General features: G+C 39.3%; 7 protein-coding genes across 10 annotated transcripts; 3 read left to right on the forward strand and 4 right to left on the reverse strand.

The window, feature by feature from the left end:
• The first annotated feature begins 1581 nt into the window (after positions 1 to 1581).
• LOC108603786 (tropomyosin-2) lies at positions 1582 to 6247 on the forward strand. Of its 2 annotated transcripts, none has more exons than XM_017992881.1 (4): positions 1582 to 1687; positions 3649 to 4298; positions 4361 to 4538; positions 5799 to 6247. In XM_017992881.1, exons 2-4 carry the CDS (start codon positions 3705 to 3707, stop codon positions 5879 to 5881), a joined length of 855 nt encoding a protein of 284 aa, XP_017848370.1. In that variant the 5' UTR covers positions 1582 to 1687; positions 3649 to 3704; the 3' UTR covers positions 5882 to 6247. The 2 variants fall into 2 exon arrangements, with proteins under 2 accessions (XP_017848370.1, XP_017848371.1); XM_017992882.1 differs by lacking the exon at positions 5799 to 6247 and adding an exon at positions 4822 to 4928.
• Positions 6248 to 7203: 956 nt separating this feature from the next.
• LOC108603785 (putative uncharacterized protein DDB_G0274435) lies at positions 7204 to 8878 on the forward strand. The gene is made up of 3 exons (XM_017992880.1): positions 7204 to 7541; positions 7596 to 8116; positions 8176 to 8878. The coding sequence occupies exons 1-3, from the start codon at positions 7321 to 7323 to the stop codon at positions 8832 to 8834; spliced, it is 1401 nt and encodes a 466-aa protein (XP_017848369.1). The 5' UTR covers positions 7204 to 7320; the 3' UTR covers positions 8835 to 8878.
• An 82-nt stretch (positions 8879 to 8960) lies between these two features.
• On the reverse strand, positions 8961 to 10735 carry LOC108602038. The gene has a single exon (XM_017990046.1). It carries the CDS (start codon positions 10609 to 10611, stop codon positions 9166 to 9168), a length of 1446 nt encoding a protein of 481 aa, XP_017845535.1. The 5' UTR covers positions 10612 to 10735; the 3' UTR covers positions 8961 to 9165.
• Positions 10736 to 10904: 169 nt separating this feature from the next.
• On the forward strand, positions 10905 to 14727 carry LOC108604507 (protein AF-9). 2 transcript variants are annotated; one of them, XM_017994010.1, is made up of 3 exons: positions 10905 to 10923; positions 11400 to 11629; positions 11691 to 14727. In XM_017994010.1, exons 2-3 carry the CDS (start codon positions 11449 to 11451, stop codon positions 14279 to 14281), a joined length of 2772 nt encoding a protein of 923 aa, XP_017849499.1. In that variant the 5' UTR covers positions 10905 to 10923; positions 11400 to 11448; the 3' UTR covers positions 14282 to 14727. The 2 variants fall into 2 exon arrangements, with proteins under 2 accessions (XP_017849499.1, XP_017849498.1); XM_017994009.2 differs by lacking the exon at positions 10905 to 10923 and adding an exon at positions 11051 to 11155.
• Positions 14728 to 15421: 694 nt separating this feature from the next.
• Positions 15422 to 18324, reverse strand: LOC108601853. 2 transcript variants are annotated; one of them, XM_017989803.1, is made up of 6 exons: positions 18189 to 18324; positions 17919 to 18047; positions 17713 to 17863; positions 16836 to 17621; positions 16419 to 16779; positions 15422 to 16362 (listed from the first exon to the last, which is right to left on the reverse strand). In XM_017989803.1, exons 1-6 carry the CDS (start codon positions 18248 to 18250, stop codon positions 15740 to 15742), a joined length of 2112 nt encoding a protein of 703 aa, XP_017845292.1. In that variant the 5' UTR covers positions 18251 to 18324; the 3' UTR covers positions 15422 to 15739. The 2 variants fall into 2 exon arrangements, with proteins under 2 accessions (XP_017845292.1, XP_017845293.1); XM_017989804.1 differs by having other exon boundaries at positions 18253 to 18272.
• Positions 18325 to 18805: 481 nt separating this feature from the next.
• Positions 18806 to 21525, reverse strand: LOC108601859 (thiamine transporter 1). The gene is made up of 6 exons (XM_017989815.1): positions 21139 to 21525; positions 20933 to 21059; positions 20699 to 20873; positions 20320 to 20639; positions 20018 to 20259; positions 18806 to 19956 (listed from the first exon to the last, which is right to left on the reverse strand). The coding sequence occupies exons 1-6, from the start codon at positions 21348 to 21350 to the stop codon at positions 19698 to 19700; spliced, it is 1335 nt and encodes a 444-aa protein (XP_017845304.1). The 5' UTR covers positions 21351 to 21525; the 3' UTR covers positions 18806 to 19697.
• A 569-nt stretch (positions 21526 to 22094) lies between these two features.
• LOC108602009 (thiamine transporter 1) lies at positions 22095 to 24347 on the reverse strand. The gene is made up of 5 exons (XM_017990013.2): positions 23667 to 24347; positions 23528 to 23610; positions 23171 to 23472; positions 22525 to 23110; positions 22095 to 22467 (listed from the first exon to the last, which is right to left on the reverse strand). The coding sequence occupies exons 1-5, from the start codon at positions 23790 to 23792 to the stop codon at positions 22200 to 22202; spliced, it is 1365 nt and encodes a 454-aa protein (XP_017845502.1). The 5' UTR covers positions 23793 to 24347; the 3' UTR covers positions 22095 to 22199.
• Between the last annotated feature and the right edge of the window lie 155 nt (positions 24348 to 24502).

Here is a 24502-nt window from a genome sequence, read left to right on the forward strand (position 1 = left end):
CAGCTTAGATTTTTTAATTTCAATATCTATATAAAAAACCCACCAGTCAATAAATATAGCTTCAGGCACTCTTAAATACATATACTCACTTTATATTATTCAGCTTAAAACATTCTTTGTTGAATCATAAGCAAATTTACAAGAAAATGTTTTCATGCTTGCAAGCTGTCTGCATAGATAAATGTATCTATTGAAATAAAATGCTATGGCCTTTGTACTGTAATGCAAATTATAAAAATAGATAAAAAGAAAAACAATCTCATAGCTTTTGTAATTCTATAAATGATAAAAAGAATCAATTAATTGTATGAAGAATAAAGTCTAGTTTCTGGTTTAAGCGTTTATATTTTTATGATAAATAAATGACAAATTTTGACTAGAAATTTGGTAACAATCTTTCATTTAACAAATGTAAGCATTCAAATTCTACTCAACGTTATGTGCAGTTGGGTGGGGCATTCTTTGTTCTGATGTATGATGAAATAGCAATGATACTTCATTGTCCTATTAGCTCAAGTTCTAGAAGCAATCAAAGTGATTGCTAAGAAAGGATGAAGCGCTGTGAAATTTACGTAGTGATGGAATCTGCAGCAATCCGGTTATAACCTTCATACTAGCATCTTTTGCATTCACTAATCCGTCAACATATTATAGTATAGACATCGGGGTTACTTAGACTTCCCAGTTATATAAATAGAATACATTTGCGTTTGAGTTCATGGTTAATAGTAGTTTTGACTCTCTGAAACATAATCAGTGTTTGATATATGTTAGTGTTAAGTTTACTTAATAAAAAATAATGTGCATATATCTGTCCAGATATGCATATCACTGTGCGTTGAATAAATTTATGATCTAAATTTATAATTGAATTGATACCATGAGTGGAATTCGCTCGCTTAAAAAGTTTATGATTGAACAACTTTTGGAATAATAAACATAGAATGAGCAATTACAATTTTTAAATATATAGTTTTCATTATTGTGCTAATTTAGAAAATTAATGTAATATATGTTTTCAGTAATTTTTCCACGTCATGTCTTCATCGGGTCTTAATGCCGTGTGAAAATATATATAAATATTTCTCAATATTTATTTGATCAAAATAGATTCTCATCTTGTTAGCCATGTTCATCTCTGGCAAGTATCTCACATTTATGTGCTATATTTAGCCGCACATCTGACGGATACACAAAATAAAAACTAAAAAAAATAGAGAAGTATAAAAAATACGCATAATTTTCACGCTTGTCTCTGAGGCATATGATGAGAATGCAATAGAACAAAAAAAACGGGAGCATTCTATATGCCAAATATATGTATGTATGTGTGTGTGTGTGTGTGTGTGTGTTTTGAGCAGAGACTCTCTCTCGATTTATACACACACACATGCAAGCATATGCTGTATACATGTACAAAGGAAATTTTGTGGGAAATTTGTAGCTCATGATCAGTGAATACAAAAAAAAGTTGCGAAAGCGCTTTTCCGCTTGTTTTTTTAATGGGAAATTTTACGAAATGAAAATTATTCAATACTGCGTTGGTAAGTTTGTGTGTGTGTGTATATGTGTGTGCGTATGTGTGTGCCTTGCGTTATTTCTTGGGTCCGCTTTCTCGGCACTGCGACTTGTTCAGCATCAGTGTTCTCGGGGTTTCGACAGCGTATAGTGTGTTTGAAACGCTAAGGTTAGTTACGGCTGCGGCTAACAGGATTTTTGCAATGGAAATATTACCACAAAAAAATACAAAAAATTCAAATTTGTTTAATGATGATGAACTTTACATAATATTTTGGCCAAAGAAAATAATAAAATGGTGAAACGTGCATGCAAAATGCAAAACGCATAAATTAGTTTTCAAATAACTTATATACGTAAATGGTTAAAATTGTTAGCAATGAGTTTGTGTGCATATGTATGTGTCTAAAAATAAAACAATCAATGTTTAAATAAATTCAATGAATAAATATAATGGCTAAAAGTGTGTTGAAATCAAATTAAAAATGAGTATATTGAATATATGCTCAGATACTAAAATAAAAATTGAAATGCTAAATATAATTAAAAGTTTATGATGACTTTTGAGCGTTTGTGAGAAATTCGCTTATAAGGAATTTTGTAACTAAATCTGACAAAAATATCCGTCCCTCTATATATATAATATATATATATATTTGAGTGTGTGTGTGTGTGTATAAGTGAAAATTTGCATATGTATATGCAAAAAGCTGCATACACACACATTTATACGTACATCTCAAAATATACACATACATATGCACATAATACGCACAATTTTTACACACACACACAGTCACACACACTAGCACACAAAAAGCTGCCGCTGAGCATTTATACAATATTCTATAAAATTAACTGCAGACAGACACCTGCCTGTCGCACACAAATACAGCTAGAAAAACACACACACACACATACATACATAGATATACTCAGCAGAAACTTTAAAGATTTTATTTTTAACTCTAAATGAAACTTAGACGAAAAAGCTTTTTGCTCTTAGCTTTCATGATCTCATGATCATACAACATTATTGCTATTGCTATTGGTAATTTATCCTTGAGTTTTATTTGTTGTTTTGCTTTTTGGCTCTGTGTCAGAAATGCTCGGAAATTATGAGAGAGAGCAGCAGCAGTCGAGAAAATATTTATACGTATACTATATTACGTATACTTAATATATTTAGCTATGTTTTATATGTACTACATATATGATTTGCCACCCACACATATGGCCAAAAATAATATTTTGTAGCTACTTTGAAGGCCATCGCTATAGAATGCAAGTTTATAGCTATGGAAATTTCATTAAAGATTTTCGAAAAAATATATATCTATCAATTGATAATTCCACAGCTTGAAATTCTTACTAAAACTTAAAGATATTTTCTTTTCAAATTATATATTTGTTATTGCTACACATGTACTTTGTACATCATGTACAAATGACTTTGTCCTAGATCTGAAGAACACACATTCATAGTCAAATAGTAAATTCCCACACACATCTCGTATATGTATCTATGCTGACCCCAAAATGAATGAGGTGTTTTAAATGAACTGAAAAACTTTTCAAATTGCACTCATTCGTATATACACACAAGTATGTATGTATGTATGTGTGTTAATTTCGAAACACATATTCGAAACTCTAGAATTACAGATCCGGCAAAAATGTCCATAAAGCGCCAGCAACATCTGCTGTTCGTATAAGTGGACTGGATATTCACACACATATCAGATTTATTTTTAACTTTTTCAAAAACACAAATAATGCTGAGAGAGCGGCAAAGTGTGAGAGCGAGAGAGACATAGTGTGGGCGTATTTTAAACAACAACAAAATTACGTTAGCTTTTATAAATTTTCAGCAATTCAAAAATCTGTTTACATTAAGACTATAATTTATTCATATATCTGAACATACATATACATATGTATATTTGTATATAAGCAGCAAATGCCTGAAATAAACAAAATGCATTTTTATGAGCTGCGAAGATAAATTTTAATGGGCAATGTTGCTGCCATATGAAAAAACTGCAGATACATTTATATATATGGCATACTAGTTAGCTTAAGCCTTGTTCAACAATTATATTAAATTATTTTTTTCTTTTTATTTTGCAGTGCCTTATTTCCGTAAATTCTTCCTCTCCTAAGCGAAAACAAAAAACACAAACAACATGGACGCCATCAAGAAGAAGATGCAAGCGATGAAGCTTGAGAAGGATAATGCCATTGATAAGGCAGATACCTGCGAGAATCAAGCCAAGGATGCCAACACCCGCGCCGACAAACTCAATGAGGAGGTGCGCGATTTGGAGAAGAAGTTCGTGCAGGTTGAGATCGATTTGGTCACCGCCAAGGATCAGCTGGAGAAGGCCAACGCTGAGCTGGAGGAGAAGGAGAAGCTGCTGACCTCCACTGAGTCTGAGGTCGCCACCTTGAACCGTAAGGTCCAACAGATTGAGGAGGATCTGGAGAAATCCGAGGAGCGCTCAACCACCGCACAACAGAAGCTGTTGGAGGCCACACAGTCGGCTGATGAGAACAACCGTATGTGCAAAGTATTGGAGAACCGTTCCCAGCAGGATGAGGAGCGTATGGATCAGTTGACCAACCAGCTGAAGGAAGCTCGCATGCTCGCTGAGGATGCCGATACCAAGTCCGATGAAGTGTCACGCAAGCTGGCCTTCGTTGAAGATGAGCTGGAAGTGGCTGAGGATCGTGTCCGCTCCGGTGAATCCAAGATCATGGAGCTGGAGGAAGAACTGAAGGTAATAATATGGGCACAGCTGACTTGAGTGCGTGTCTCTAAGCCTTCAATTTGTTTGATTAGGTTGTCGGCAACTCGCTGAAATCTCTGGAAGTGTCTGAGGAGAAGGCCAACCAGCGCGTTGAGGAGTTCAAGCGCGAGATGAAGACCTTGTCCGTCAAATTGAAGGAGGCCGAACAGCGCGCCGAGCACGCCGAGAAGCAAGTGAAGCGCCTGCAGAAGGAGGTCGACAGGCTAGAAGGTATGTTCATTACAATTATTAATTATTCAATATCAAAAGCCAAAAGATGCGTGAGCACCTTGACTATACGATATGTAAATATCGCCTTGTATTCAAGTTTCAGCTTTAACTAATGCGCACAAACCAAAATTAAAAAATATAAATATCAGCTGTAAATATGTTAAATATGAATTAAGTACATTTGTACAAATTTACCAACAAGCTGCTTATAAACTGCTTTATTAATTGACTTACATGTGTACATGTTTTATATATTAAACTAAACAACAAATGCTTTTTGCAGACCGTCTCTTCAATGAGAAAGAGAAATACAAAGCAATCTGCGACGATTTGGACCAGACATTTGCTGAACTTACTGGATATTAAAAAAACAAAAGACAAAAAAGAAAACCAAACAATATCCCAAACACACTTATACACTTTGTACCTATTTATCAATCCCCGGATAATTGCCCACACTTTTATATCCGATTTTTGATGTCTGAATTTACACTGTAAATAATTTGTTTAGAGTTGCTCCTTCCCCGAACAGCCAAGCACCCATATATACAAGCCTATTATATATACATACACTGTAAAAATAAGTCCAGGTGCAAAGCCTATCAGAAAATGATTTATCTATATGCTTTCGAAATAACAGGTGATTTCAATTATGTTTTAATATCGAAATTATTTCTGTTCAGTGCAAAATATGAATTTTCTTTGTTATATGTGGCATGCTCAATTGCCTTGCCTATGTACACCCAGACACAAAATATGTTCTACACTCTTGTTGTGTTTTTTTACATAAAGTATTTGTTTCTGCAGTTCCTTCTGCTCTGCTCACTCAATCATTAAACTATCTTAGCAAACATTTCCAATGGCTCTGCGCCAAGATTGTACAAGATCTCGTTAACAGATATTCAAATATGGTATGCTCGTAGTGCAAGCGTTTATTATAGCCCCATTATCTGTATAAAGTTGTGATCGCGTAGAAAGTGAACCCGCCATAGCTCCCCACAGCTCCCACAGCAGACGCAAATGTTAAAACTTGTTAACCAAACTAAAAGCAAAATCGAAACAAACGCTTGCCAAAACAGCGTACAACTAATAAACTAAACATGAACTAACAATTGCATTTGATTTTCTTACAGTGTATGCCCACAGCAGAGCACAGTGGCACAAACTTAATGTTGATGTGTTTAAATTCTTGCATTTATTTGTTTTTATCACCCTATGTTGAATTTGTTGCTAATCTCTCAATGCATTTCGTTTCAATAGACGAACTGGGCATCAACAAGGACAGATACAAGTCTCTGGCCGACGAGATGGACTCCACATTCGCCGAGTTGGCTGGCTATTAAGTGCCCTGAAGACGGAAGAGGAACTTTACATGAAACGCAAACAATTATCATCTCAACACCGAAATTTGCAGAGCCGAAACAAAATACCAAGCATAACATCTATTGTGTATATCATTATAACAAATATCTATTTCTAAATAAATAAATAAATAACAACAACTAGATCGTCAACAGCAAGAACAACAACAAGTGCATGTCTGAAAGATCGAAAATGGAATTCAAGGAAACTCAAAAACAAAATTATATATTTTCTATTTTAAATGCAATGTTTAAAAATATTAAGTAATTGAGCACAACACACAATTGTAGTGGGCAGACAAGTAATTTATTGAAAATAATAAAGAGACATAGATAGAGAGAGAGAAATTGCTAAATATGTATCTATTGCTGGTTAACATTTTTAAATTTTATAATATATATTTTAAAAAATACTGATAAAACCATAAAAAAAAGTATAAAAACTTATATAAATCTAAAAAAAAAAATTTAAATGTTGCTGTTTGCTTTGATAAGATTGCGCTAATTGTGTTCATGGTAACCTTAAGCTGATGCCAGCGATTCTCAAGAAACGCTCAATATGCAAGAGTTTGACATTAAGGAAAACCCCGCAAAATAAAAATGCGTCACAATAAACAATAGATGAGTAAAGACCTTGCAACATTGTTAGCCAAAGCCATGGGGCCTTATAGATAGTCATATATGAAAGTCAATATTAAAACGTGTGCACAAACTTTCAGGGCAACCAAACAGACAGCATTAACAACTATGATGTGGGTGGGTGAAACACGCTCCATGAGCAGTCAATGCTGGTCATAAATATGGACCGCCCGCTGGCGATTAATGAACGAAAATCAAGTCAATGAAATGAACACATTTAATTTGCCTTAATGATGTGCAGATGTAAGCTACGCCTTTCTAAATAATCACTGTAATTTATGCAAATTGTTGACAGCAACTTGTAATATGATATTGGTTGCTGCTAGGAATGTTTGCACACCTATACTTATTTTAAACTAATTAAATACATATTTTTAACAACTGCAAATAAAGTGAACAATACGCTTTTGACAATGTGTAAACAACAAATCAAAATAAAAGTTGCCGACGCCGCCGCCGCCGCCGCCGACAACGACTTTAAACCAAACCCAATGACTTACATTTACTGTAGACAGACGGAGAAAGTGAAATTTTGCATTTCTCGTTGTTGTAGCAGCAGCAGCAGCAGCAACAACAACATAGCCATGGTCATGTCAGCGGCAGCGCCTCTGAGCACGGCTCGAACTCTAATTGAGTCGCTGTCTCAGTTCGAGTCCCAAGCTTGCTGCGTACACAACGCCACGCACTGAAATCGAAAGTGTTTTTGTTTCTTTTACTGCTCATATTTAATGTTGCCTAGGCTTAGTTTGTGACTGGAATTTTGAAAAGCAACACAGAGTGCAATGCAAACATTACAAGTGGCCAAATTGCCGGCGGCGGCGGCGACGGCAAAGAAAATAACAGAGTGTCGTCATAATTTTATAGTGTTATTAACTTTGGTGTTGCTGCTGTTGCTTGGATTATGCAAGGGCGATGGAGAAAATATGCAAAAATATGCGAATGAATCATTGACACCAGCAGACGCTTCGAACTGGTCCCAGTTTCTGGAAGATTATGTGCTAAGGTACCAATGCTTACATAAATGCAATAAAGTTTCCTAATGTGTTTTCTTTTGCAGCCAGAGCAGCAGTCAACGCATGTCGAAGGATCTGCCGTATATGGCTGGCGACTTTAATGCGCCGATCAACTATCATAGCTCAGCCTATAAACGTCCCGGCAACAACATCTACATAACACGCCGCATAGGCGAAGCTGTGGAATTGGAACCACATCTGCGCACACCTGTGGAAACTCAAGCGCCCATGGTGAATCCTCAATTTAGACCTATGACCAATCAAATGCTGCATCAACAGCAGCAGCAGCAGCATATGCAACAACAACAACAGCAGCAGCAGCAACAGCGTCAGACACCTGGATTCTTTCAGCAACTATTTGGCATTGGTGGCTCCGGCGGGGCTGCCAGCAGCACACCTGCAGCACCACCGCAGCAGCAACAGCAGCAGCATATGCGTCCCATACAGCAACATCAGCAGCATCTTGCACCACACGGCAGTGGAGCGCCCCCCAACACGTTTCGTGCCGTTTCTGAAAATGATTTGTATCTCCTAGGCGCCATTGAAAAGTTGGTCTATCGCGTGGGTAAGCTCAACACTTTCAGCTTGCTAAACTTTTCATTTATAATGTCGCTTTACTTGCAGATTATTTGGAAAGTCGCGTGCGCCGAACAGAGCAACTGCTTTACCATCTGATGGCTGGCAATAATCAGAAGGAAGTGCGTGATCCTTGCCCCACCAACTTTACACGCATCAGCGACAATTGCTATTACATCAACAGCCAACAGCAGGTGAACTGGAAGACGGCCAACTCAGCCTGCAAAGGTCTATCAGCTCACTTGGCTGAATTCGAAAAGGTCTCGGAGAATGAAGAGATCATGGCCTATTTGTTGAATCAGCCAGCGCATAGAGGTCGCGACTTTTGGTTAGGTGGCCTTAACCCAGGTCTATTATGGATTTGGGCCAACTCTGCCAAGCCTGTCAATCCGAATACCAATTTAACATTCATTGCCATGTCACAAAAGACGGAAAACTCCACAGCTGCCAATTTGGTAGACAGCAATGAGTCAAGTGCAGCGAACAAGAACAAGGAGAAGGACAAGGACGCAAATGTGCTCAACAATACGCTGCAGATTGAAGGCAAAGGTCGTTGCTTGCGCCTAAGCTATAATGCTGGCAAACATAGTTACAACTATTATGGACAGGAGTGCACTACGAGGCATCATTACATTTGCGAGCTCGAAGACAAGACACTGGACAACAAAATACAGAAAATAGCACGCGATCTAAAGTTGTTTGACTAAAGCTGGTGGTACTAAGTTAAAAAAAACGCACAATATTTATAGTTGCATGAATTTATTGTTGTTAAATATAAATTATATTTTTAATATTTATAAATATATCAAATAAAATAATTTAGTTGAAGGATACTCTGTTCTTGCACAGCAAAGCTTTAAGGAATTATTATGAAGGAAATTTAACCAATTATACGGCTGAGCCGTTTACATAACATTTAAATTTAAAATACAAATGTCGGACATCGACTGGTGCATGCTATAAGCTAAATTGTATACACAGAATAAAAAGCTGAGAGATCTTAACTAGCAGCGGATGTGACTTTAAGTCGCCTTAACTCTAATCGGGATATAAATAATCCTGCAGTATGTTTTGAAATGCAATTTTGATTTTGCCACGATCGCGTCCATTTAGCTTTTGTATATCGGGCAAGAGGCTCATCAGAAACATGGCATCCGAATCGGTTTTGCAATCGCAGAGATCCACACCCGCCGCTGTCCCGACTGCACTTGGTGGATTATTGGTCTCCAAGCGTTGCGCCAACGTTGCCTGATGATGCGCGTGATGGGCGTGCGACAAGTGACGTTGATTCAAATAGGCGCTGCTGGGCGTTGCCGCTGACAGACTGGATGAAGCAGGATACTCCGGCTCATTGGTGGTGGCCACAGCGCCGCCACTGTGTGTTGTGGTGCTAACCATATCAACGGTCTTGCTGCTGAAAGTTGGCCGTACAAAGGATATATTTGGATGTGGCTGCAAGTTGGCAGCGCTAGCGGCAGCCGCTACTGCCGCAGCAGCAGCAGCGGCGCCTTGCAGTTCCTGTGAACGGGAACGCATACCACGAGCATCGTCATATACACCGCCACGCATCTGTAAGCGATGCGCATGTTGCAATCTATTGCCGGCGAGCTGCTGTTGATGTTGTGGCGTAAAACGCTTTTCAGATGCAGAAGCCGCAGATGTTGCGGTTGAGGTGGAGCTGGGTGCCGTTGCTGTTACCTCATATGGCATTGGCCGCAATTCGTGCTCCTCAGTGTCATCGTCCTCGTGCGGCGCATGATGGTGATGTGGCTCCACATCAGGCTCTGTTTCGTAATCATCAACTGGGTCTTCACATTCAGACTTGATGTCGTTGCTATCTATGGTATGGTTTTGGAAACGCACACGCTGCTCTCTATCGATAATCTCCTCCAGCTCCGCATGATTGGGCTCTGGCTCATCGAAGTAGTCCAAATAGTTGTCTAGCTGCTGCGGCGCTGGCGAAAGTTGCGCCGATGGCATGGCATTGCTAGCGTTTACCTGAGCCGCTGCATTCATGTTGGCTCCCGTACATGTGCTAACGACGCGCTCACGCTGCATGCGATTGGAAAGACTGGACAGATGAGCAAGCGCATCTTGCACCTGAGTGTCAAGCGACTTTGGCTGCTGGTGCTTCTTGCGTAAGTAGGGATGCAAGAAGAACATGCGATCGAAATAGGACCAGCAGGGCGGCACTTTCTCTTCCAAATAGTTTGTGTACTCGCGTCGAAATGAAATGCGCAAATTTGTCCATTTGGCCAAACTAGCGCCTGGATTCTTTTCAAGCTTCTGATCTACTTCACGCCAGAAGTTCTCGACGTAGGGTCTGCAGAAATAGTACTTGTTGCGTGGATTATATATAGCTTCATCGACTTGCACAATATCGATCAGTTTGAAGACTTCCTCGGTCAACCAACGAGACGAACTTGCTGTGTTTGGACAAGTGTTTGTAGCAACAAATTGGCCGGCACTGTAATCGCTTGCCATTTTGGCAGTTTGGAAAATTCTGCACTTTATAGCTTCACTTTACACTTTACTCGACATAATGCTTGTTATATTACGAGTTTTCTCAACTTTTACTGCAATTTTACCTAATTGGCAAAATATTTTATTGTTTTTATCATCAGCTGATGTGCAAATTTATCCACGTATGGGCAGCACTTTCATTGTGTTCTATCCGAGCAATCGTGCGACCTCCACACCTGTTTACTTTCACCATTTAGCAATACTGCTTTTCAGGGTTGTTCAAAATAAATAAATAAAAATTTCTTTAGTCTAGCACTAAGAAAAAGCGCAAAGGTACTGCAACCGACTACAATTGCAAAAAACAAAATTGTTAAAATTCTCCATGTAAAATTTCACACGTTTTAGTGAAAGTGCGTTTGTCAATGCACTTTAAGTATCTTTTCCTGCAATTTTCATGCTTTTATACAAATACAATGTGTATAAGTGCAAAGTGTTGCCACTTTGTGTTTTTGTAAAAGTGTTATGTTTTACTGAAAAACTGAATGTAAGAGTTATTTAGAAAATTGTAAGTTAGAAGCAAACTTCCATGGTGATAAAGATGTACTTGTTTTTTAAGCTTTGTATGTTAGACACATTGCAGTTTTAGCGCAGACAAAAACAACCCACACATATACACACACGCACACGAACGCACACAGTCACACATCCAGGAAAAACAAGCAATGTTCTTTACATAGCACCTACATATACTTTGAGGGCCCACACAATATCTTTTTGTTTACATTCCTTTATATCTTTGACACTTGCAGCACATCGTTTTTACCAGTTTGATGCGTTACCGTTGTCGACACCATCGTCATGGCCGTCAAGGTGCAGTTCGAAATTGGGCATACATCTAAGCTACGAAGCAAGAAACATCCGCAGGCTTTCACCCACGACTGGGAGATCTATGTGCAAGGCGTGAATAAGGCAGACATAAGTCAATTCGTTGATAAAGTTGTTTTCATACTACACGACTCTTTTCCTAAGCCCAAGCGTGGTAAATCTTTCAAATTGTAGTATCAGTTTGCGCGCTCAAATTTAATGTGTTACCTTTTCAGCCATCAAGGAGCCACCGTATATGATACAGGAATCAGGCTATGCCGGCTTTATGCTACCTGTTGAAATATACTTTCGGAATCGAGATGAGCCGAAACGTATAATGTACCATTATGATTTGGATCTGCAGCAAACAGGACCGCCACATCGTCGCTTTGAGATCAAAACGCATGTCTTTGAGTCACCTTCGGAGGAGTTTCGTGCCAAGTTAATGCGTGGCGGTGGTGTGCCAGTTTTTGGCGCCAACATTTCTAGTGCGGGCAATCTCAATCGCACCCAATCACCTAGTATTGGTGGCGGTGAACAGTCTGGCGAGTTAAATGTTGTTAAGGCCAAAGGTAACAGCAATAGTATTGTAATTGATGGCTCTTCTGGAACTACCAAAAAGCACAAGTCGCGCATCGATGATGGTAGCAAATCAACCTACTCTGCACTCTTTGGACAACCCATTATTAAGGGTAGTAGTGGCACTACTCTATCAGGACCCAAAAACTCACCGGATGACAAGAAATCAACTGCATCCAGCAGTAGCAAGGTGAGCTCACACGATGGCAAGGATAAATCAAGCAAGGAGCGTGACAAGTCAAGTAATTCAGACAAGCAGCGTGAGAAGGAAAAAAAGGATAGACATGCCCGAGAAAAGGAGCGCAAGGATAAGTCCAGCAAGTCTGGCGAGAGCAGCAGCAGTAGCAGCAAACATGATAAGGAGAAGGAAAAGGCCAAAAAGGAGAAATCACGTGACAAGGAAAGAGAACGGGATCAAGGCAACAATAGCACTAAATCTCCATCTAGTACTGCTGCTGCTGCACTAGTCAGACGTACGCTCAGTCCAAAATCGACGGCCAGGGGCAGTCTGACTGATATGAGTCCTAGAAAAACGACAGATAGTGCTGGTGGCACGCCCAATGCTCGCTCCAAGGAGCGCGACGAACACAAGTCAACGTCGAGCAAGTCCGATTCTAAAGACAAAGAGCGCAGCTCTAATAAAAAGTCTAAAAAAGAGAAAAAGGACAAGGACAAGGAACGTGATCGGGAACGCGACAAGCCGCGCGAAGAGCGTGACAAGGACAAACGAAGGCACACAGACAGTCCAGCAACAAGTAGCAGCAATAGCCAATTAGAAAAACCGCAGCCAACTCAAACCAATAACGATGCAATAAGGTCAACTGGCAAAGCCACGCCCAATTCTCAAGGCAGCAGTGCGAGCGCCAGCAGCCTGATCTCTAGTGGGAGCAAGCGTGCGCCTGACAAAGAGCAGGCGCCCCCATCTAATACACAGACGAAGTCTGCTGAAAAAACTGGTGAGACAAGGACGTCCAGCAACAACGGCAGCAGCAGTAATGACAAAAAATCGCACAAGCACAAAAAGAAGGACAAGACTAAGGATAAGGAAATGGACAAAGAGAAGGAAAAGGAAAAAGAGAAAGACAGGGCGCGCAGTGAGCGCGATAAGGACAAGGAAAAGGAGCGCGACAAAGACAAATCCAAGACAGATCGCGATAAAGAGAAATCCCAAACGCAACAAACTGTGCCAGACAAACTTGCAGCTGTAGCAACAGCTACAACAGCACAGGCATCGCCAAAACCGGATTTACTTGGTCAGCAGGCTGAAGCTGCAGGCGCAGACAAAACAAATAAAAAGGATAAACACAAGAAGTCAAAGGAGAAAACCTCTAGCAAGGATGAAAAGCGTCAACGCGTCAGCGAGCCAGATGCAAAGCATAATAGCAAACAGCAAGCAGCAGCAACTCCTACAAGATCCTCAAGCCAAAACAAAGCGCCAAGCAATTTGGACTTGAGTGACATGGACTCGGCACAATCGGCACCAGATCTGGCGGCAACCAATGCATTAGCCGCAGCCACAGCTGCCACACTTCAGCATTCTGACAGCTCGAACAGCAGTTTTCCGGATTTGCCAGCCAAGAGTAGTCAACAGAAATCGGCGCATAGCTCAAAGAGTACGCAAAACAGCGCTAAGGAAATTAAAGCTGCTGCTGCTGTTGCGACTGGCAAGGAACATAAGCTCAAGCCGAAAGCGATTGACAAGTCAGAAAAGACAGACAAATCACCGGAGGCTAAACCCGAGAAATTGGACAAGCCAGAGGGGAGGGAGGACAAGAAACGCGCTCGTCGCCCTTCACCAGTCAGCAACAGTGGGAGTGTTAATAGTACCTTTATCGAGCCACCGCTTAAGACATCCAAAAAGGAGCAAGTGAGCAAATCTACGCGTGAGAAATCCAAATCCCCATCGATGCGGTTATCTGTGAACACCTCGCCGAACAACGTGCCAGCTAACAACAATAACAATAACAACAACAATTATAGCAGCCACTGTAATCACTTGCCAGGAGATTGCCTAAAAGTGTCAGGCAAAAGTACGCCCATACCTAAGGAATATCTAACAAAGTTGCAGCAATTGCATCAGAAAATTATGACGTTATCAGATAATGAAGAGTTGCAAAGCGTTGTTGAAATGATTGCCGAAACGGGCTGCTATGAACTCACGAAGCAAACTTTTGATTTTGATCTGTGCAAGCTGGACAAAACCTTGGTGGCAAAGTTGCAGGAGTATCTTGATGCCACGTTTTCATGACACGCAGTGGAAACAGCAGCGGCAGAATTAACGAACGGATCGGCGGTTGTTAGCTAAAACTAAAAACCACCATAATGCACTCAGCAAACACAGTTTATTATGCGTCATAAACCAAATATAACTAATATATTAAGTTGAAAAGGCAATTCCCCTACAAATGCGTAGACAGATGTCCCATTTCCCATAGGCTGTGTGTAGAGTATGCAAATGTGCATATATTGTAAGGATTTGTGCACAGCCCATATGTCTGGTCAGGTATTTAAGATGTGTAAGTAGCTTGTGAGCGAAAAGTATGGGATACTTTGTACAGCTCACACACACACACAGATACAGATACACACATACACACACACACCCACATCCCCCTCAGTGCAAGGCTATCTTTTAGATACTATATATATATATTTAACTTACGCATACTTATACATTTAATTCTTTCGTTTTTATAACTAAGGTTCCATTTCAAAGCTAGTTTTTAGTTGTCTGTAAAATCTGATGCTAATTTGAATAAATAATTTATTATATTTTTTTTAATTTTGTAATAATAAATTACTTAAGTACAGTGTCAAGCATTACACGTTTTTTTTGTTCAAGTTCAAGTGTTAGAGTTCACTTGTCCGGGGTAATAGCTCAATTTCAGAATCTAATCCAAAGCTTGGATTCGCTTTATGTGCAAAGTATCATTGTTATAAAATACACAAGTTAATCTTACAAACAATAGTTGATTAATACAGTAAAACAAACTTCAACACAAATTGTTACAACTTAATAAATATCTACATATATCAAATCTTTTAAACGGAACCATAGAACCGTATAACTTTTAGAGATTCAATTTTATGGAGTACAGTGCCCCACTCCTGTATATGTATAGCCGCAAAAAAAAAACAAAAATGATAAAGTTGTATTTTAATAAACTCGCACAGATTGTAGCATTTGGCTTATCTGTTGCGCAAATGCAATATAGAGAAAAAATAACACATTTTTTTTGTTGCAGTTGAATACTATTTACAAGATGTTCTAATAATTAGGAACATTGCAAACATATTTATTGATGTAAATAGTAAAGCGATTACGAATTTAAGAAAATATTCAAATAAAACAAAATATATTCAAATAAAAATTATCGTATGACTTGTTGAATTTAGAAAATAATTTCATGAAAATTCATGAAACATTTGCATTTTCAATGAGTTTTATCAATTGCTTATCAATTGATTAGGCAGCTGTGTAAGAAGTGCTTTGTGCGATAAGAGACTAAATTGTAAACAATGTGCAAAGTAGTATCTGTGTCAGACTTATGTAGGGCTTTGGTTTTTTCTACATAAATACATAAAAAGTAGAACTGAATTATAGAAAAACTATATATAAATATTTGAGTAATTAAGTCTTCAGTGTTATACTATAATACCAATCCTAACAATAAGTTTAAGAGAGCAAATATTGCATTGACTAGCTTCAGTTACGACAATAGCAGAATTTTCGTAGTTCAGGATCACGTTCGTAAATACAATTAGCTTGGGATCCATATTTATTAACTCTGGATATATCCGAGAGCTTTGTTGTGGCTTCGTATGTTTGCAGGTTGTAGGTGACGCTCGCCTCATAAAGCGCATCGCCGGGTTGGGTAACCAATTGCAGTTGATATATCTGCTCATTCACAGTAGTTTGACCATTCAAATTGGGCACATATCCGTCCCGATCCTTGGCGCTCTTGAATTGTAGCATCTCTTTATGAGGCTGCAGTCGCAATGCCCAATTTATGCGATCAAGCTTTAGCTCGGCACAAATCTTTCGTTGTAGTTCTGAAGCTGAATTAATAGTAGTCACAATGCTGTCAGCCAACTTCAGTATAATGCCTTCATAACGTGTATCGTCTAACTTCAAGGTCTGCCAGTTAAGGCATGAACACCAGTGTGGCTCAATATACGCGTCCGCGCAGGAGCGATTGCTTGGTATGGGATTTAGCAGCGATATGGCACGATTACGCGCTTGCTCTGACAAGTGCAAGCCTTTTGTCTGTGGACCGAGATCATTGATTTCCTCTAGTATACTTTCGTCCACTGTCGATGTTTGTAATTCTGTGAAAAGATGCGTCTTAGACAAGTGTTTCATGTTGCTAATTGCATTAACTCACGCATGATGTGCTCTAAAGTGGCATGCACATCGAAAGGCGTTGTTAGCCGATCCTCATTGGCTACGAAATTGCTGTACTCCTCAGGGAATCGTTTCTTAAAAGAATCCGGAAACGTGAAGCTAAAGAAAGGAAGGCGTTCTTCCTGTTTGCCTTGCAGCGTAGCACGAACTTCTGCAAAACGATTACCATGATCGGCCATAAATACAAGTATTGTATTATCCAAAAGAGAATTTTCTTTAAGTGCCACCAGCCAATCGTGCACATCGTCATCGGCTGCCCCTATAAGGTTTATATAGTCGTGCGACAGTCCACCATGAAAGCTAAATATAAAGTGTGGCGTGTCGCGATACTTGAGCATAAACTAAAAGCAAAATAGATTCTTAAGAATTGTTTATAAAGTGTACAAATATTTCTTACATTTTTTGTATAGTTCAACATGACCAAATGATCAGCTTCATTGCCGACACAATGCTCATTGCTGCCGCTTAATAATTGCTGACCCTCTTGGTAATATGTGCGCAAATAATGATCCACAGGCTGTTCATCGAAGCCCGTCATGCGATATGTGAAGATTCCTACATGCGGCATATCCTCATTATAAGAGGTCATATAGCCAAGGCGTTGAAACTTCTTCCAAATCATTGGGTAATTGTTTACGCGCACTGCGCCAGATATACGCTTTCTAGTCTCTGGCAGCTCTAGCTCAGTATAGCCAGTAAGTATGGGTATCATGGCTTGTGGGGTTCCATCGCCAACAATGTTATAACCCTTCAATATATTTGTGCAAAGTTCTTTGGTCATGTACTCATAAGTACGCGGCAGCTTCCGGACGACAGCGTTACGGCTCATCGAATCGAAACCAAAGATCAGCACGTTATAAAACATCGGTGGATCCTGAGCTTCCCTTTGAGCCTGAGCAACCAACTCAGGTGGCAGCACGGCCAGATTTCGGGTGAAGTTTGGCGAAAAACGACGTGGCACATTGTCGCGTATGCCGTAGGCCATGCCAAACCACTTGTAGCCGTCGTTCGATGTGCATGCGACTTTAACAAAGTCACTATTTTGTAAAACATAAGGTTCTGTAGTCCTTACGGGTCGCCCGAAGCGCACTTTGTAGTCCGTTTTGCGTATTAAATCCGTATAAGAGCATATAACGTCCCCATACTTAGCACTTATTTCGGGCTTAACAAAGCATATCGATTTCTATAACATTTTAACAAAATAAGTAATAATATTGCAATGACATTTGCCTGACGCTGTCAATTAGCAACTAAGCAATTGGATATGCATTTACCTCGCATGTAACCCAAGCAGACTCGTCGCCGCAGCTTAACTTGTCAGCCGGCTTGTAGAATTTCATAATTTCGGGATTATTGACCGGCAAGTCTGGCATTTTGCACTCAGCTTGATTCATGGGGGAGTCTATTGAACGCTCGATTAATGCACTGCAAAAGTATTTATATTTAATAAATATATACATTTATTAAAGAACACCCTTACATTTTGACTGCCCTGTCAATTTCCTCGGGCTCCACCCCGTTTAGAATATAAAATGTTACAAACATCACTAGTAAGCCGCTTATCAGCAGTAGCTTTTGCACTCCTCGTCGCACAAACCGCATTTTGAAACTGAAAGAATTTAAATAAAAAGTACAGGAATAAATTTATCTACATTGGCATGCATGTATATATACATACATATATACGTATTATACATACATATATATGTATGAAAATGTTTGTGAAGAGTAGAGTGCACTGCATGCTTACCTTTTGCAACGCTCACAGTTAATTAAATTATTTATGGGAGTTTTGCGTATAAAAAAATACATACATATTTTTCATTGGCTTAATCTAATTCATTTGCTATGCCGGCTTTGTTTAAAAGCATTGTTCTACAATTATATACCGCGTTCATTTGTTTACTTTTTTTGACATTCACCTCGAGAGGAGTCAGATACGAAACAGCTGATTAATTTCCCCAACAAAGTCTGGCAACGCCAAAAATGTGCGGTAACCCAAAGCGCAGAGCTTTTAAACTTTTAAAATTACTAATTGTTTTTGTATAATAACATAACAAAAAACACACGAATAATCTTTTATTTTAAATGTTTCATTTTTAATGAACTTAGCTTCCTAACCTTTGTATCTGCCATACATACCTTCGCCGCATCAGTCAGATCTACACATTTCATTCAAATGGACATAGTTATTTTTTTAATTGAACGAAACTAAGTTTAAAATTAATACAAAATGCAGCTGTCAGGTCTTTTTTTTTCATGAAAAGATTGAATGCCTTTTGATTCTCGAATAGCTTACTACCTTTGCTCTTAAGCACATGGCTATGATCACTAAGCATACATGCTTAGTGCTATGATCCAAAGACATTTACTCAATCAAATCTTTTATTCAATAAATAATTAAATATTTATCTTCACTAATAAACAATAATTTAATCCTACTTCTGCTTTTGACTCTAATCGGCTGCACCAAAGCCAAAGCCAAATGGTTTGCTCGGATCTACTGGTGGTAATTGAGTATAACCTGGCCACATGCCCAAATAACCTTTCAAGGGCATGTTGCCGTAATTATATACTTCTGCCTGTGGGCCCGTAACTGGCTTGTAGCCGTTGTGGACATTACAGGTACCACCGCCATTAAAATTTGGTTGTACTGGATTCATGCCGCTGAATTGCTGATTGCCATAAGGATTATACGGTTGGAGTCGCTGTTGTTGTTGTTGCTGCTGCTGTTGCATGAATGGTGGCTGTTGCTGAATTCGCTGCGACTGTCTGCCTGGTGCTCTAGCATTGACAGGTTGCTCTTGGGGTAAGTGCCGCAAATGCTGTGGCTGCAAGCGTTGCTCTTGAGGCGGAGGAGCTGGTTGCATTTGCAAACCTGCAAGCTGCAAATCTGCAGCAGGATACGAGCCACCGCCAAGAATAAGTCCATCGCCATAAATAATGAGGCTATTGCCTGTTGGCATCTGTTGGCTATTGCCTCTTGGCATCTGTTGGCTATGGCCTCTTGGCATCTGTTGGCTATTGCCTGTTAGCACCTGCAGGCCGTTCATTCTTCGGTTTTGATTTTGCATCGAAAAGTTAGACAAAGCTTTGGTTTAGGCCGAAAGATTTAGCAAACAAATTTAAAATATAAAACAGTGCGACTGCTGATAAGGCATATATATGAATGAATGTTAATAAAATATTCCTCGGCAAAGTTTACTTGACAAGTCAATGCTTGCTATGTTTAACTTAGGGTTATACCAATTTATATTATTTATTCTGTTTCGTGGCGCTTACTACTTTGAGAACGATTAAAACAGCATTGCACAATGACGGCTATAAAATACACAAGACCACATATTATAAAATAAAATGCGTAGGCCGTGAACTGTTCAAAAGTGTTCAGGTTAAGTCCTCCAGTTTCAGATACCACAACGACTGTTAGCATTGATTGCAAGGCTAGTGCAATAAGAGTATTTATTCCAAAGATTAGGGCAAAGCTATCCTCCACCAAGCAGCTTGCCAACTCCGCGCTGAAATTTAAGCACGAATGTATTAATTCTATTATTTTATGAATTTACTAATTTAATGTACCTTGATACAGTAATTGTAAAGCCATACAGAGCGCCAAACAGCACATAGCCTAGATACGATAAGTATATGTTGCTTGTCCAGGACGACAATAGAATGCAGCCACCTTCGAGAGCAGATAGAAGAGCCAAAGATAATAAGCTGGTGCGTGATTTTAAGCGACCAGCATGCAAATAGCCTGCTAATAAGGAGAACAGAGCAGCCAATGCTGTAAAAGCTACGTCTATTGCACCATTCCAAACAACCTTAAAATTAAAAACAAAATTGTTAATAAGAAACAGTTTAAATAGATTTTTAGTGCTTACATCAGGTTCGTTTTCAAATGATTTCCAGGCAACTTGCATGTATGTGGTAACCTGTAGATAACCAGCCAAGCCTATTGCATACCACATGCTCCATTGTAAGACTAATGAATTCGAGTAGGCACTGCAGAAATGTGACCACAGCAGTTGCAATGGCTTAGCAGTGTCTTGAGCAACTGAAGATTTTGCATTAGTGCTCTCTATGCCATTTTGCGATGCAGGGTTCTCAGCAATTTCTAGATTTACATCAAACTGATGATGAAAATATATGCTCTGCTTAACATTTGGCAGAAGAAACGACCAGAGGAGAGCAAGCACTTGTGCTGTTGGTTGGGAGTTCTTATTAAATTGAATTTAAAGTTGTTTGCATTTTTATACTTACAGCCTGCTGATATGTACAACAATTGCCTAAAGTCCATCCACTGAAAGCTTATCAAGACTTGTGCCAGCAATCCGGCAAACAATTTGCCAACAAGCATGGCCGCTCTTGTATGGGAGGTAACTCGTGGATAATACTTTTTCTCAACTTTGGCGTAGATATACGTATAATAGGCAACCTAATATAAAAAAACTTTATTATTGATATGCATGCTGTATATACTTTATTAAGTCATACCTCCATTGCCTGATAGAAGCCATAAAAGACTTCTACAATTTGCATACCCAAAAGCGTTTTTGTCCATATCAGCCCACTCCAGATTAAAATGCCAGTAAATGCATTAGCGATAATTAGCGGTTTGTACCTGTGAAAGTGTTAGCAAATTCACAATGGAAACTGGAAAATTAGCTTTGTCTCAAACACATGTGAAAACGAACACTTACCTTAGAAAATCGGTGATGAGAAATACAACAATTAATAGCGCCAGATAAGAGTATGTGCCAATGGGATAAACTGATCGATTCACCTCCTCCTGTGTTACATTATACCAATCGCTTAACAGAATCTCCGCATGATACGGCTCTGATGGGCGAATTTCTCTCAGAAATCCAAAAACGCACAGCAAGCATGACACCTTTAGCCAAGAGGATTCCATTGGACACGCCTGAACTTCAGCACCTTTGCTTATAATCTAATCGACTGCTTTGATACAAACGCTGTCAGCACCGCAGCTACTCAAGTAGACACCACAAATATAATTAATATAATTACACATACTGCTATGGGATCATAGCTTGTTCCCATCACACTAGCACTAAAGGGTTTAACGCGTTTGCAAATGCACTGACTAAATGCGCTGCAATGTGCTAAGTCAATTTATAAAACACTACACAGGGTATCAAAACTGTTGCACTATTTCATCTTATATATGTTGTAATCAGCAATGGCTCTCTCAAATCCAATTGCCGCAGCGGGTCTTCTAATATTTTCCTAATCGCTTGTTAGCTTCACGATTTTTAGAGCCCACTTAGCTCAAATTCTCACAATAAAAAATGTTGATTATTGCCGTCTAAGCATTATAAGTATATACCGATTAACTACTTGGTTAATCATGTTATTAAATCGAGAACTTGAGCGCAGTCTACAAAAAGATACAGGAAGTACTGACCTATTACAAAGTCATTAATTGTTCGCAACTGTGATAATTTACATGCTTGTTTATCGTATACAATGCAGAACAATCGTTCAGCTGTTAATTTGCAAGCGTTTTACTTTGTATACTTAACTTTTTTGCTTTAATTGTCAATTTACCGCTCACATATTGACTGATAGTTTAAATGGTTTAAAAGCCCATACATGATTCAAGGTTAACTTAAATACTTTCAATATACACAAATTATACATTTTTTATTAACTAAGATCCAATTAAGTCTCCAACAGTTCCTTATAACTCTATATACAAGTGTATAAACAATCTTTATATGATTGATTAAGTACAACATACTCAGGTTTCATCCATGCTGTTGGCCAAATTTTCACTGGACTTGCCACGCTGCCAGACATGTTCCACCACAACAGATATAAAATAAATAACAGCTACGGCAATAAAATAAAAAGCGTACACCGTATATTGACCCACTGTGTCAAGTCCGAAGCCCGTCTCTGTGACCACAATAATGGTGAGCAGTGATTGGAAGACCAAGGCAAGCAATGTATTGATACCAAAGACCAAACCGAAGCTCTCCTCCTGCAAATTGCGTGCAACCTCAGCGCTAAAAGCAAAATAAGTTGTTATATTTCAATTATATACATGAAAGCTGTTGTCTTACCTGGCCACAGTAATAGTAAATCCGTAAAGTGCACCGAAAATTATAAAACCAACATACGAATAGTAAATATTATTAGTCCAGCAGCAAAGTAAAACACTGCCTCCCTCCAAGGCTGAGAGCACGGAGAGTACAAGCAAACTTAAACGTGGCCTCATAAGACCTGTGTGTAGATAGCCTGCAGCTAACGCAGATAATGCCGCTAAGGCCGTAAGTACAGCATCCACAGCACCATTCCAGGCAATTACTGGATTCGGCTCAATGTCCTTCCATAAAATTTGCATGTAGTAGCTGACCTGCAGATAACCAGCAAATCCAATAGCATACCATAAGCTCCATTGCACAACGCGTGGATTGGTGTAAGCATTGTAAAAATGCTGCCACAACAGCCGACCAGCGCTAGTCTCTTTCAAAGTACTCTCTGGCTGGCTTATTGCTTCAGCTTCGACTATCATGCCGGGCTCCAGTTGAGGTTGATTGATTTTAGTTGTAGCGGGCAGGGAATCTCTAAGATATGCTTCTCGATGAAAGTACAAGCTCTTGTCCACCTTGGGCAGTCCAAAGGCCCATACCATTGCCAAAATTTGTGCTGCGGGTATGCAGATAAATTATAAAATGTAAATCTTATAGTCGATAGAGTTTCACTTACTGGACAATGTAATATAATTAAGCTGCTTATAATTCATTAGCTCCAAATTGATCATAAGTTGAGATACAACACCAGAGATGAGCTTGCCAGCAAACATGGCCGCTCTGGTGTGCGATGTGACGCGTGGATAATACTTCTTATCAACCTTAGCATAGATATATGTGTAGTAAGCCACCTCAGCGGCCATATAAGTACCATAGAAGAACTCTAAGATCTGCAAGCCCAGCAGACTAGTTGTCCAAATTAGCATGCTCCATATTATGACGCCAGCAGCACCGATGGTAATGATCAATGGCTTGTAACTGCATTGAATGTAAAGGTTAATCTTATACGTTTGATTTTCAATCTGCTACTTACCGCAAAAGGTCTGTAATGAGAAATACAAAAACCAATTGCACCAGATGCGAGTAAGTGCCCACGGGGTAAACATCGCGAGTAAGCTATAGAATGACAGAAATTAAATTACATTACCTACTCTTGTTTTATAAATACTTACTTGCTCTTCTGTTATGTTGCGCCAAGGTCCCAGCAAATATTCGGTTACATACGGTTCTGATGGTCGAATTTCTCGCATAAATCCAAATACACACAGTAGACATGAGATCTTGAGCCATTCTTTCATATTGTAACCGTTTCACGTAACGCTACGTAGTCAGCTTACCTAATATATGCCGCTATTGTTGAGCTAGGTTGTCAGCTGTTTTGTGTTGAGGCTGCGTCTGGATTTGCAATGTGCTGCATGTTTTTAATAAATTATTTAATTTTAGCTGCTCGATTGAGGCTTCTTAGAACCATCAAGTGGGCGCACTTAATCTTATCGTTTTATGGATTTATTAGGCGACTATAGCTTGTCTAGCAGCTATTATCTCACACATTAATATACCGTAGCGCACAGTGATTGCTTTTTTATTTGGCTCTTAGATAATTCAATATGTACAAGTTATGTTCGCTTCGACGAGGCAGTCAATTTGCCGGCTTGCAATATACTACAAGCGTTTTGAATGTCAGCGCACTACACGCCGATATAACGCGTGTGTATGTGTGCTTACGTAGAAGAATGCGAACTTATTCGATCAACTTGATTAGCAAATACGCTACACTCTATTAGCAGCTGCCACTTTCCCATAGTTCTATTTATATCGCACGACTGAATTGAACCATTTAAACAGACACAACAACAATAACATTGACAACAAAACAATTTGAATCAATCAGCAAATTCTCAGCGCAGCAAAAAATTTCGTGTCTCAGTTGATTTCTTGCATCACAAATCATTTCTTCTGGCAACGCTGGCAAAATCAGCTGTTGTTACACACCTGACCTGCGCTGAGC

This window comes from Drosophila busckii, chromosome 3R (assembly GCF_011750605.1).
Source record: "Drosophila busckii strain San Diego stock center, stock number 13000-0081.31 chromosome 3R, ASM1175060v1, whole genome shotgun sequence".
Classification (NCBI taxonomy): Eukaryota; Metazoa; Arthropoda; class Insecta; order Diptera; family Drosophilidae; genus Drosophila; species Drosophila busckii.